Source organism: Mastomys coucha, unplaced genomic scaffold (genome assembly GCF_008632895.1).
Source record: "Mastomys coucha isolate ucsf_1 unplaced genomic scaffold, UCSF_Mcou_1 pScaffold16, whole genome shotgun sequence".
Classification (NCBI taxonomy): Eukaryota; Metazoa; Chordata; class Mammalia; order Rodentia; family Muridae; genus Mastomys; species Mastomys coucha.
Window position 1 is genome coordinate 89,050,707 of NW_022196898.1, and position 12,889 is coordinate 89,063,595.

The following is a 12,889-nucleotide window of genomic DNA, read 5'->3' on the forward strand; positions in this document are numbered from 1 at the left end:
GGGGAACAATGATGCAGGGCTCAGGCTAGAGGCAGGGGAACAATGATGCAGGGCTCAGGCTAGAGGCAAGGGAATAGGAACCAAGGACAAGAGTCAGATGGAGCTTCAATGCCATCCACATGAGGCTTAGGAAGAAGATCTACAGACAATGGGAAAGGTTGGGCTAATTATTCTCCTGCAAAGATGAAAAGCTGCAGTCAAAGACTCTAGAAAGATAACTGCAGCTCAGTGATATGAGTTAGGAGAAACTAAGGTCAAATCAGCCAGAATCCCAAGAGCAGAAGCAGCTAAACCATTAGTACCAAGTGGATTTTACTATTTGTACTTTTCTTTACAAATAAAATACAATGCTACAGAGAAACAAATAACAATAATTATAATTGCTATATATGGATTAAAGTATAAAAATAAAAAAATCCAATTTGATCATCAGAATTTTTAAAGTCCTAAGCACTACCATTCTGTTTATAAGGACTGAAATGGCTGCATAAGCACAGATTTTTTTTTTTTTGATTTTCTGTGTAGCCCTGGCTGTCCTTGAACTCAGAAATGCACCTGCCTCTGCCTCCCAATTGTTTTCTGTTGATCTTAAAACTGTTAACTACAAAGGGAAATACAAGATTGTCAAAGGAAACAAGAAGACATGCGAGGGAGAACCTGAGCCTGAAGTCTGAGTCAGTTGATGACTTTGTAAGGGGTCAATGAGATGCCCCCAAACTGAAAGCACTTGTCACCATTCAATCCTCCATCACCACAAGGAGAACCAGTTCCTGCAAGCCATGGCATGTGTACACACCCCCTATCCCCACATATATATTTTCTCTCTGCCTCTCTTGCTAAAATAATAACGCTCATTGAGGAAATTAGTTTTCATTGAAATTACTTGTATCCTTAATTCTTTGTGGTCTATAAAAGAACCAAACACACTTCTTGGCCAAGCAAGTGTCTTGATAAGGAACGTGTTCTTGTCAAAGGTGGAAGTACTGATTTAAGCTCTCCTGGATGGAAAAGACAGACCTCAGCCTGAAATCTCACCCTACTGCTGATGCGCAGCCTTCTTCCTTTGCAGAGGCTGGTGGTAATGCTCCCGCATTCAAAGGCAGGTCAAAGGACAGAAATGCAATCAAGCCTCTCCAAACCCAGAGGGCAGAGGGCCCACATCTATTATTTTTTTCTTAATCCACTTTTGATCAGGATGTCTGAGGGTCTGGCTGGTAAACATTAAAAAAAACCAGTAATCTCACCCTCAGTGTGTAAAATGTTATCAGGAAGCCCCACGTCTAAGACACCAGACAGGTGCTGAGCCTTCTTGTCTACTGCCCCATTTAAGGGAAACTGACAATCTGTCTGAGAACACGTTTGCTTGGGATCCATGCTATATTCCTCTCCTACCAGCAGAGGGAGGCCTGATCCACTTCCAGAGCTCTGAGATTGCTCAATCAAGTCTCTCAGGGACTCTCCAGGAGGAATGTATGTCTCATCCTGCTCCAGCCCAATGCTGTACCGAGGTCGGGCTTCTTGTCTTTTATACCTAATCATGGAAAAGGGACATAAGTTTAAAAACAGAAATGCAATGACAGATATAAAACATCGCAGACAAACATTAATCATGGAATTTAGCAGTAAACACAAGATAAAATGCTAGTTGCTACCCTTGAGATGTTTCTTAGTCATGTACAAGTCTTTTTCTCTATATCTTTTAAATGTTATATATAATATTTAAAATACACATACTCTGTTAGCATCTCCAGATAGCTCCAATATTCATTTCCTAGAAACATTTCCTTTAAGTTCCCTAAGTACTTTTTTCTTTTTGTTATTAAAGTATGTCAGGGAGCATGAAGAGATGGCTCAGCAGTGAGGGCAGGATTTGGATGCTCAAATAGTATGGACATTTCAACTTTTATATTTCACAAAAGAGAAAATAAGTTCTTGACTAAAAACTTAAATATAACTATACTCAGTTTATTGTAATATTTACTCTATAAAGTTATAATACTAGAGAAATTTGTAGTCAGGAAATAAGGGATTACTGAAAGTACTCTGACCTCCATGTGTTTTTGTTTTTTAATAGAATTAGCATCACACCTAAGTCATAACTAGTCACTAAATTTTCCAGTTATCTGTGTTTCCTGAGGGATGAAAATCTTAACTGAGTAATGTCTGAAACAGAAATGAGACAGACATCTATTTATAGACATCTATTTGTTGGGGTGAATCTCTATCAATGGCGACAGATATTTTCAGATCAACCTAAGATCTAGGGGCAAAGCCGTGATGCTAAAAGCTTACAGGCAAGGACAGTTTTTTAAAAAATATTCATAGAGGGATCTCACTATGAGTGTGAAACTCCGTGTATGCATCTAATCCTTACCTGAAGTAACAGAATAAAATAATGAGGACCAAGAGTAAACTACAGACAGTCACAGATATAAGTAAGGCCTTGTGGTGTATGGGTCCATCAACAAAATCTGAAAGAAAAAGCCACAAAACAACTTATATTTTCACTTAAAAGGAATAAACTCTTTTTCCAAAAGTTTAATAAAAATGTATCAAATTGGGGAATGCAAAATAGGGGGAAACTGTAATATGATGTTTAAAAAAAAACAAACAAAAAAATCATATGTACTCAAAACAGCTTGGCTGTTGATGATCCCATCAGAAGTAGATGAATCCTGTCAGCTAGATGTTTATTTCAACAGCATAAGTCTCCACTGTGGAAGAAACTGACCTGACACAGAATAAACCCACAGAAAGAATTCAAGGGTAGCAATGGGTCCCTGAGCCTAACATGAAAGCATGAGCTGCTGGGTATCCCAGAGTCGAGTGCTGGGTCTGCAGGCTCCTCTCACCAACCATCTGAAACAAAAATAACTCTGTATTCATTACAACCAAAGTTGCTTTCTGATAGATGCAAAGCATTAGGAGCCCTCAAGTCCTGTAAAAGAGAGATATGAGTGCATAGTGCAGTTTTGTACAAACTCAAGTTCTTGGCAAGTCAGATTTGCTTAAAGTAAGGTTTCTCAAGCTTCATGTGGATTCCGAGTATCTAAGAGACCATTAATACAACTGTATAGTTACTGACTTTAAGCCCCGAAATATTTATTCAAAATGTCTTCTTTTTTTAAATTAATCATCTCAGGTGATTTTTCATTTTCGCTGAGGGCTATTTAAGCAGTCTCACAGTAACAGAGTTAACCACCTTATTGAAGGTACTGCTACTTAGTTATAGAACGCTAAGGTGTGACTCAGGCCTTCACAAACCTCATGTGAAGATGTTTGCCCAGCTGTTCCCCTATATAGATAAGGCATATCCAATTTTTGGCAGGATATTTTCACTTACCCAAATGTGACTTTTTCAATAGAAAGTAGTAATCTGTTCCATGAAAGAAAAATTTAAAAGGACCAATTGACTAAACTGGATGAAATCGTTACATTCTTAGCAATCTACTGACAAAACCTGCATGGTTGGCATTATAGTATCACTTCAGTAAACAAAAATGTGTTTCAGAAAGGATACTATATCATATGGTCATTACATTCTTTTCTCTCTACTGTGTAACCCACACTGTTTCAACCGTTATGCTTTAGCCTACCAAGGGCTGAGATGACAATATTGGCCACTATGTTGACAGATATTTTTGTTTATATATTGTGAATATTTCCCACAACAAGTTTTTTCAAACATGAAATGGTATTTTGCATAGAAACATCCTAATTAGAAATCAACCTCCTGTTGTGATATATTTAAGAGATTTTACTATAATGCAGAAATTTTATAATCCATACAATTATGTAACTAACATAACTGTCTACTTGACATTCTTAGAGTAAAACTATTATATCAGAGGACAGACATTACAAATCTTCTTGTGAATACTACCAAATATCCCTTAGAAAGACTGAAACAATTTCTAATTCATTATCAGTGTTTGTTTTAATTATTATTTTGGTAATCCCTCTGAGAGACAAATAAGAATCACTTACTGTTTCATAAGAAAACTTGATTCTGTCACAGCCGTCATACTACAAATTTTTATCTTTTGATGGGAATATCTATCCTCAATACTTCAAGGGGTTATAAGATTCAAATAGTTTAGTTAATGTAATACTTATTATAATACCTGGCTTGCACTGGTCGATTTAACTTTCATTTAACATTTTATCTCACCCATTTAGTAAATGACTGCTCATCCTTGATTCTTGTTCAAGTGTCACTTCTCTCTGGCTACTGCCATCTCATACAGCACTAGCTCTATGATGTCCTCATGGTCGGTCAACATCCCACTCTGGCTGTCATGCCTTCTACACCATGATGAACTATATACACACTATATACCACCACTTAAAGTTCCAATTTGTGAAAGGAGACAGACCAAGAGTTTTCCTACTCCAAAAAAGCAAATATTTAGGGGCACCTTTCAGTGAATTCAGCATATAAAATCTGCTTATAAACATAGTCCAAGTACATTAAGCTTCACTGATAACTGGCAACAAAACTTCTTGTCCATGCCATAGTACTTTTGGTTGTAAGAAAAATATAATATTGAGGATCTCATGGAACCTCTCACCATGATCTCAGAAATTTCTAAGGCTAAGTACCATAGCAGAGTGAAAGTCCTGTGAAGGGGCTCCAAAGGCCATTACATAAGGGTATAAAAATGAAGTCTATGCTTCAGTGAAGATCCCCAAGCTATTGGAGATGCCAGAACAGTGGAACACCTGCCTAGGAAGGTTGCATAGGGGAATAGAACCAGCCCAACAGAGAGAGATGTGCTATATACTGCAAAGCTAGAGGGTAGAGTCATCTAAGTCATGTGACGAGAAGTCTGATGGCTTTTAAACTGCTGTGTTTTCAGTTTGTTTTGGTCAAAATTGCCTTTACTATGGCACCATTCCTTGATTTTTGAATGGGTATGCATACTCTTTACTGTGGATATTGAAAGCATATAATTTGGGTTTATGTGTTTGTTTCTAATATCGGGTAACAGTGAAAAGACAGTTTAGGGTATTAGAAGAGACTTTGCACTTTTGAACAGTGTTGTGGCTGTTAAAGAATATGTTAAACCATTGAAGTTGGACTAATTGCATTTTGTATCATGAGATGGCCATAAACTCATGGGGCCAGGGATGTAATAGTGCTATTTGAATGAGAAATACCCTCATAGACTCATGCATTTGAGCTGAATCCTCAGCTGGTGGTGATGTTTTGGAAGGTTAAGAGACCTAATGAGGTAAAACCTTCCTGGAAGAAACACATGTTGGATGTTGGGGGTGAACCTTGAGTTTTGATAGCCTGACTCCATTTTCTTTTCCCTCTGTCTCTCACTTTCTCTCTCTCACTTTCTTTCTCTCTCTCTCTCTCTCTCTCTCTCTCTCTCTCTCTCTCTCTCTCTCTCTCTCTGTGTGTGTGTGTGTGTGTGTGTGTGTGCACGCATGCATGCATCTCTGGAACTACAAGTCAAAATAAACCCTTTATTCAAAGTTGCTTTTTTTGTCAGAGTAATTTATTACAGCAAAAAGAAAAGTTACTAAAACATCTGTCTTAGTCAGGGCTTCTATTTCTGCACAAACATCATGATCAAGAAGCAAGTTGGGGAGGAAAGGGTTTATTTAGCTTACTTCCACATTGTTGTTCATCACTAAAGAAAGTCAGGACTGGAACTCAAGCAGGTCAGGAAGCAGGAGATGGTGCTCCTTAGGAGAGATGTTTCTTACTGGCTTGCTTCCCCTGCCTTACTCAGCTTACTTTCTTATAGAACCCCAGACTATCAGTCCAGATGTGGTACCACCCACAAGGGGTCCTCCCCCCTTGGTCACTAATTGAGAAAATGCCCTACAGCTGGATCTCATGGAGGCACTTCCACAACTGAAGTTCCTTTCTCTGTGATAACTACAGCCTGTGTCTAGTTGACACAGAAAACCAGTCAGTACACCATCCTTAATATAATTTGTAATATATCTCTACTAAATTAAGTTTTTCATGGTAATTCTTAAATCTTAGTGTATTATTTCTGCAAGCAATATTTTCCTCATCAATTTCTGTATCTCTAACACTTAGGATGGTGCTTGCAAAGGAAATAAGGAAAACTGTGAACTTATGTGAATTTCTAGAATAAATCTGAAAAGCTTCAATGCTGTAATGGAAATGTATTTATGTAACATTGTCAAAAATATTAAATACCACTATGTTTTGTAGTTAATACACTCTAAAGAAATAACGTTAATCTTGAAGTTTAATTTTAACTTATGCACATAAGAATTAGGAATCTATAGCACTTATAAATCATTTATTTGTGATGAGTTCAAGGAAAAGAAAGGAAATCTAGAGGCTGCTGTCAAAATCCATGCCAAAAATGTCTTTAAGTATGCATAGTTATCATTTTAAATATACCTAAGTATGTAAGCATTAAAATTAAAACTCTTAAATACATGACCCATTTTAAAAATATGCTATTAATTTAATAAAACCAGTTTGTAATGGAGATAAAATAAAATGTGGTAAATCAAACAATCTTTCACTTAGTCATTTATAGGTCTTTATTTTTTGAATGCATATTATGGCATAGTAGATTAAATTAAGTCCCAATTCTGAATAATTTTAAGGAGTAAGTATGCAGTACTATTTATTTTCTCTACCTCCTAGCAGCTCACTGTAAGCTCTCCAAGCTGGAGCTGTCTGGAGAGAGGTGGAGAGAAGCCAACAAGGATCTTAAGAATACAGCTATATACAGCCACCAAGGCATTATCTTTGCACATTTGTTGATTGTCATGATGTCAGCTCTCTACTTGCAGCACTGGGTAATGAGACCAATTAAAAGCAAAAATTGTCAAGGCACCAATGAATTTGGCAAAATAAAAGCATCCAGTGCTCACTCTCAGTAAGCAAAGACTCCTCACCCCTCTTACCTCTGTCCCTGAGGGGAGGCAGAGTGGGGTGGAGATCTCTGTTACACTCGTTCCTTTCTGTGCAGCATTCAATTGATCTTCTTTGATGAGGAATGGGAGTGTCCTAAAATGAAGTGCCAACAGCGATTAGTGGGTATCCTCCATATTTCAATGGCAGATCATCTAAAATTTAATAATTGTCACTGAAGAAGACATTTAATATTCTAATAATTTTGCTCAAAATCTTGAAAAAGTTCATTTCCACCAGAAAACTCATTTCAAACAATAATGTATTGTTATAGCATTTCCATTTCAATAAAATATTATTGCACTTGGAGCAACCAGAATACATTGAATAAACAAATAATGAAGTCTCAATTTAACCATTAAATAATCTGGATTTTAAAGATAGTCTATTTGGGAACTAAGAAATATGTTAACAGCCAATTTATAAAAAAAAAAAAAAAAAAAAAAAACGGTTTGAAAACAAAGAAAGAATTGACTATTGAAAATTTTCAATTATTTTGCAACTTATTTAACATGAGATAGCAATGACAAAAGGGTTACTTTGTTTTGCCAATGTAAGGTCAAAGTAAATCCAAGTTATTTTCCTTACGCGACATTGAAAATCTGACCCTTCTAGTCCTAGACATCCAGAGGTGACAACAGGCGTTCCAGAGTCGTCTTCTTCTATCATCGTGAAGCAGTATCCATCTGTGCTGAAGACCAAACAAGACAAGCAAGGGAGTAAGAGAAGAGAGCACATGACTCATAAAAACAAAGTGAAATTAACTCCATCGGCTTTATCACAGACAGGGAAAAGTCATGGTTGGTTTTTGTTTGTCTGTCTGTCTGTTTCGTTTGTTTTTCCTACAAACTGTTGCGGACATCCCAACACCTGCATCTATGAAAGTAGGTCCACTGATCATTACAGTCATTTTCTATTCACTTAGAAACCCACGAGAAAGAGAAGTGACATTTCCATGTATCTTTAATTACCATTTTAAAAAAAACATTTATATTCTTAGTGAATTTACCTTGGCACTATCACCTTTCTAGACAGACAACTTGAGGGACACAGTACCATGCTCACCCTTTATGTGAGGAGACTACGGGTCAGAGAGTTTTAGTAGTGTCCTAAATATCACAAAATCACTGAGAAAGAGAAGAAGACAGAGTACAGCTGGAACCTGCCTGCAAATGCAAGGACTGACTCTCACTGGAGGCAGTGAAATACACCCACCTAAGACATGGGGGTTGGCTCGACCAAACACGGCAGAGGCTGATGAAGGCTATGGTTCTTAGCACTCTCTCTTTGGGCTGGCATGGCACAGCAAGACATTAAGTATGACAGCAAACACTATTGGGCATGGATAAGAATAGAATATACAGAAACGTCTTGATTTAAGTGAATTTTAATGTCCCTAAGTAAAAATGACTGTCAGTTGTTATATGACATTTAATATTCTTATCAATAAATTTGAAGATAATACTATTTCTGTTTTACATATGGTGGAATTGACTTCGTGAGAAAAGTATGAACATATATAAGGTTCAATAAAAAGTTACAGCATCAGGCCTTGAATTGGAGGTCCTCTTATTTTACTCCCAACTCATTACCCACTATCCTGGGAGTAAACTGGCAAGAATAACTTGTATATACAGGGCTGTGTGCAAAGAAATATGTTCTCTTCATAAATCAGGACTTATACTGTGGGTTCTCAATAGTAAGTCACAAGTTGCCATCCGTGTCCCTAGAAAGAAAGTATGGAGCCCACACCTTCCATCCTCTTCTCATCCATATGCATGTGCAGTGTCCAAGGCACATAGCAATGGAGTTCTGAAGGTCATGGGAACAAAGCTGTGAAAGCTGTATTAGCCATGATTTGTAGGTCTGTCTGGTCGCATTAGTGGAAGCAGCGTTCTGCCATGCATTAGCCCTTGAGTTACCATCAACATCCTTACAACTGTTTACTTAGTTTTTAGGTCTCAAGTGATCCAACATGTCTCAGTTTATAAAACCTTGAAGGGAGGAGCTAGAACATACTAATGAATGGCTAGGAAGAGCCAGTGACAAATCTGCGTTTGAGTACAGCCAAATGTATGCATGTTGTTGTAGAAGAAAAACTGCCTCTGAACAACCCACGCTCAAATTCTTTGGAGCTTTTACTCAACTGAAACTTCAGTGGGAGTGTAAGACACGCAGTACTGAAGGTAATGTGTTAGACAGACCTTCACCACAAACAATCTGAGTGAATACTATTTGTGTGACTTGCATTCAGACTATTGATAGAAAGTATTTCTTAGTTGGAATTCCTAGGCAGTAGAGAAGTCTGCATAAGGCATTCAATCTGAGGTGATATAGTATATTGCTCAAAATCAAAGTTTACAGAATTGAGCACCAAGGAACTTCATAAGAACCCCCCACCAAAGTAACAAATGGGAGAGAGGGGGAATAAATTTGTTGGAAACTTACAATACAGTACAATGAACAGTAAATCAAACTTTAAAACTATAAAATAAAAACCCTGTTTACAGATCTGAAAGCTAGGATTGTGAAGAAAAAGGGGATGAAGATTCTGCTCAGAAAGTAAGAGCAACTAGTTTCTCTTCCAGAAGACATAATTCCAATTCCTAGCACGTATACAGTGGCTAAAAACCATCTGTAACTTCAGTTCCAAACATCCAGCACCTTCCAGCTTCTCCAGGGCTTGCTCATGGGTATGGTCCACATACACATGGGCAGGCAAAATACTGATACAAATAAAATAAACCTAATATATGTATTATAATATATATGCATATATACACACACACATATATAAATGTGTGTGTATGTATGTGTGTGTGTGTGTATGCATGAATGATTGCATGTATTAGAGATAGAGAGAAAGAAAGACATCTGGAGAAAAAGATTAATATAAAATTTCATAAATTTAGAAAGAAATAAAATATGTGAAAACTAAGAGAGGAGGAGGAGGAGAGAGAGATTTCATTGTTAATTATCTTCAACACAGCAAATGTATTTTATAAACCTCACACTGGAGTGCCTATCCAACAAAGGACATTAACTGGTAACTAGCAAAAATATTACAAAAACCAAAGGATTACTTGAAATCCTTAGCTCTATAGCAAACACTAGTGGTCTTGAGTCCAAGCTGGGCAAACTATTCCCACCACCAAGATGCCTATTGGGCATCGGAAAGAACAGTTAACTCCATGATATCAGTTTTTTAAAACCATTCTGCTACCCCAGTATCTAAGCTTGTGTCACCATTCTCATAATGTAGGGGCCAATGAGATGAAGAACCATGAAGGAAGTCAAAGGAAGAATAATATCATGAAGTGAAATCCATAGATGAATACAGGATGAATCGTTTGGTTACAGTAATGATTATGAATGTGGACAGTGACACACAGTCAACTAATAGAAGTGTCAGTTAATGTGCTGTCCCTCTGTGTCACAGGCAGGAAGAGCCAGTGACAAATGGACTAAGAATTTGGTGCACACCAAGAAAATCAGTCATGGATTCTCAGTGTTCCTGTAGTTACTCAACAAAAATGCAAAACACTTGGCAAGTTAAAGGTGACATGAGATCATTATAGTAATATTTGTTATAATCCCTAGATAGATAGCTCTGCAGGTTCAAGTTTTATTTTTAATGAATGCAGAACTCCAAAAGCAAAGGAAAGTTTGAAATGCCCAGAGAGAGAGAATAATACTGACTGCTGTAGAAGACTTTTAGTGGCCCCCAGTGAACCTACACTAGTAAGAGGGAATCTGCCTGTTTCAAAGGTTTGAGGGAGCTGGTGATTCTATTTTAGGGTGCTATGCATCTAGAAACTGCAAAGATTTTAATTCTTCTTACTTCTGATCCATTGGATTTACAATAGCCTTCTGGGATCCAGGCCCTTTATGAGTTATTGTTGAGGTATAGAAAACAGATTCACAAGTCATATACAATGACATCAACAATAGCTTTATTTAAAGGGAGGGAAATAGGACTAGAGAGATAGTGCCAGAGGTTATCAGTGAAAACCACTCTTGCACGCCTCCAAGGACTGACAGTTCCCAATGATCAATAAGCAACCCTGCACATTTCCAAAGCTGTACCAGATTCTTGATTCCTTGAATTTCCTTTGAGGTTAAGTTTTGACCAGAATCCATTTTGAAGAGCTGAGAACACTGTGTCTTTGAAGATACCTGTTTCTCTTTCAAGGGAGCATGGTAAGTTTTCAAATGTTCCAGTACAAGTAATCTAACTGTACACAAATTGTAGAGTTACTGTTTGATTTTGTAGATTTTTATCCATACATATCCAATAGCTCGCACAGCAGCTTTGTCCAGGGCAGTTCATTTTTTCATATGTGGATCACTCTCGAGCATCAGGGGCCCAAGGAGTCAGCATGAGGAAGAGGCAGTCTCAATTTGAGGAGCACATGGACCCCTTGACTACAGACTGATTCTAAAAGGGAGACGAGCAACAGCTTCAAGCAGCTGGGATAGAAATCAAAGGCTAGCTAGTGCTTTCATCAACAGGCTGGGGAAGAGCAAGGAAGGGCAGGCAGGGCAATTTCCAAAGCTGTTCATTCCTAAGGGTTTTATTGATCATTTTCCTCCCTAGCCTGTGAGATGTGTGGATTTCCATAGGCAGAAGGAAATGCAGAAATATCATCATGTACTTCTCTGTTCTTCTCTATTTTGGGTCATTATAGAGGGAAGGGGTATGAAGATAACAACATTAATGACAAAATCCCTGAATGAAGGTTGCTTTTGACTCTATCTTTAAATACAATGTCTCTCTCTAGCCAGCATCCGTCCCTGCCATTCATACTGACTGATTTAGGAATGAGCTTATTTTTCTATGAAGCAAACTTTTTAAAATACTGGCCCAATTTTACATTCACTAAATAGCTATAGAGCTTTACATATAGATTTTTACTCTTACTACACTTTGAAGATTCTTACAATCTCTAATAGTCTTTTAAAAGGACTCCTCTCTCCTGTCTTTTGACATGACCAATCTGTATATTAATAGTATTGCCTGAGAGAATTGACATTTTCTATCTCTTCTCTGAAATTTTCATTGAATAATCTAAAGAAGCCCAATACTATTCAGTTTCAATTAAACCAATTAATAAATTTGTCCTATTAAGTCTCAGGTCTGAGAAAGAGATGTACAAAAATACTTAGTCCTTATAAAAGCCTTCATTCAGGATAAGAAGAAAATAAAAAAGGAAGGAAGAAGAAGAAGAAGAAGAAGAAGAAGAAGAAGAAGAAGAAGAAGAAGAAGAAGAAGAAGAAGAAGAAGAAGAAGAGGAAGAAGAAGAGGAAGAAGAAGAGGAAGAAGAAGAGGAAGAAGAAGAAGAAGAAGGAGAAGGAGAAGGAGAAGGAGAAGGAGAAGGAGAAGGAGAAGAAGAAGAAGAAGAAGAAGAAGAAGAAGAAGAAGAAGAAGAAGAAGAAGAAGAAGAAGAAGAAGAAGAAGAGAGGAGGAGGAGGAGTGAAGGAGAGAAGGAAAGAGAGGAGGAGAACGACTTCAAAATATCAGAGTAATGACCAAATCACAGGTTATAGAGGAGGAATCAGTGCTCCCTTAATTAAAATTATTTGAAATCCACATTTCCAACTAGAAAAGATATTCTCACATTCTTTGTTTAGTTTAGTTTACTTTGTCTGTGTTTACTTTAGTTTTCTAGTGTTCTGGAAAATGCTAGAAAAATTGGATGGCTCTAGTGGCATTTAGCATGCTCATTTGCTTTTTCTTTCATATCTGTGCTTCAAGACATACAGTTAGCTAGCATCTGGGAGGCAGAAGTAGGTGAGGTCTGTGAGTTCAAGGCCAGCCTGATCTACAAAGAGAGTTGCATGCCAGAAAGGGTTCCATGATGAGACCTTGTATTAAAGGATGGGGATGGAAAAGGAGGAGGAAGAGGAAGAGAGAAAGAGGATGAAGAAGAAGAAGAAGAAGAAGAAGAAGAAGGAGGAGGAGGAGGAGGAGGA

General features: G+C 37.5%; 1 protein-coding gene across 11 annotated transcripts in view; it reads right to left on the minus strand.

Moving 5' to 3' along the window:
- The window catches only part of Bmpr1b (bone morphogenetic protein receptor type 1B), a 341,025-nt gene that overhangs the window by 26,869 nt on the left and 301,267 nt on the right, over positions 1 to 12,889 (minus strand). For 9 of the 11 annotated variants that reach the window (XM_031375668.1, XM_031375666.1, XM_031375673.1 and 6 more), the window contains 4 exons: positions 7,505 to 7,607; positions 6,910 to 7,012; positions 2,375 to 2,471; positions 1,393 to 1,531 (listed from right to left, as the gene is read on the minus strand). In XM_031375668.1, coding sequence (XP_031231528.1) covers positions 1,393 to 1,531; positions 2,375 to 2,471; positions 6,910 to 7,012; positions 7,505 to 7,607 — 442 coding nt within the window. The remainder of the gene's footprint in view (positions 1 to 1,392; positions 1,532 to 2,374; positions 2,472 to 6,909; positions 7,013 to 7,504; positions 7,608 to 12,889) is intronic. The other 2 variants (XM_031375675.1, XM_031375676.1) reach the window with 1 other exon arrangement.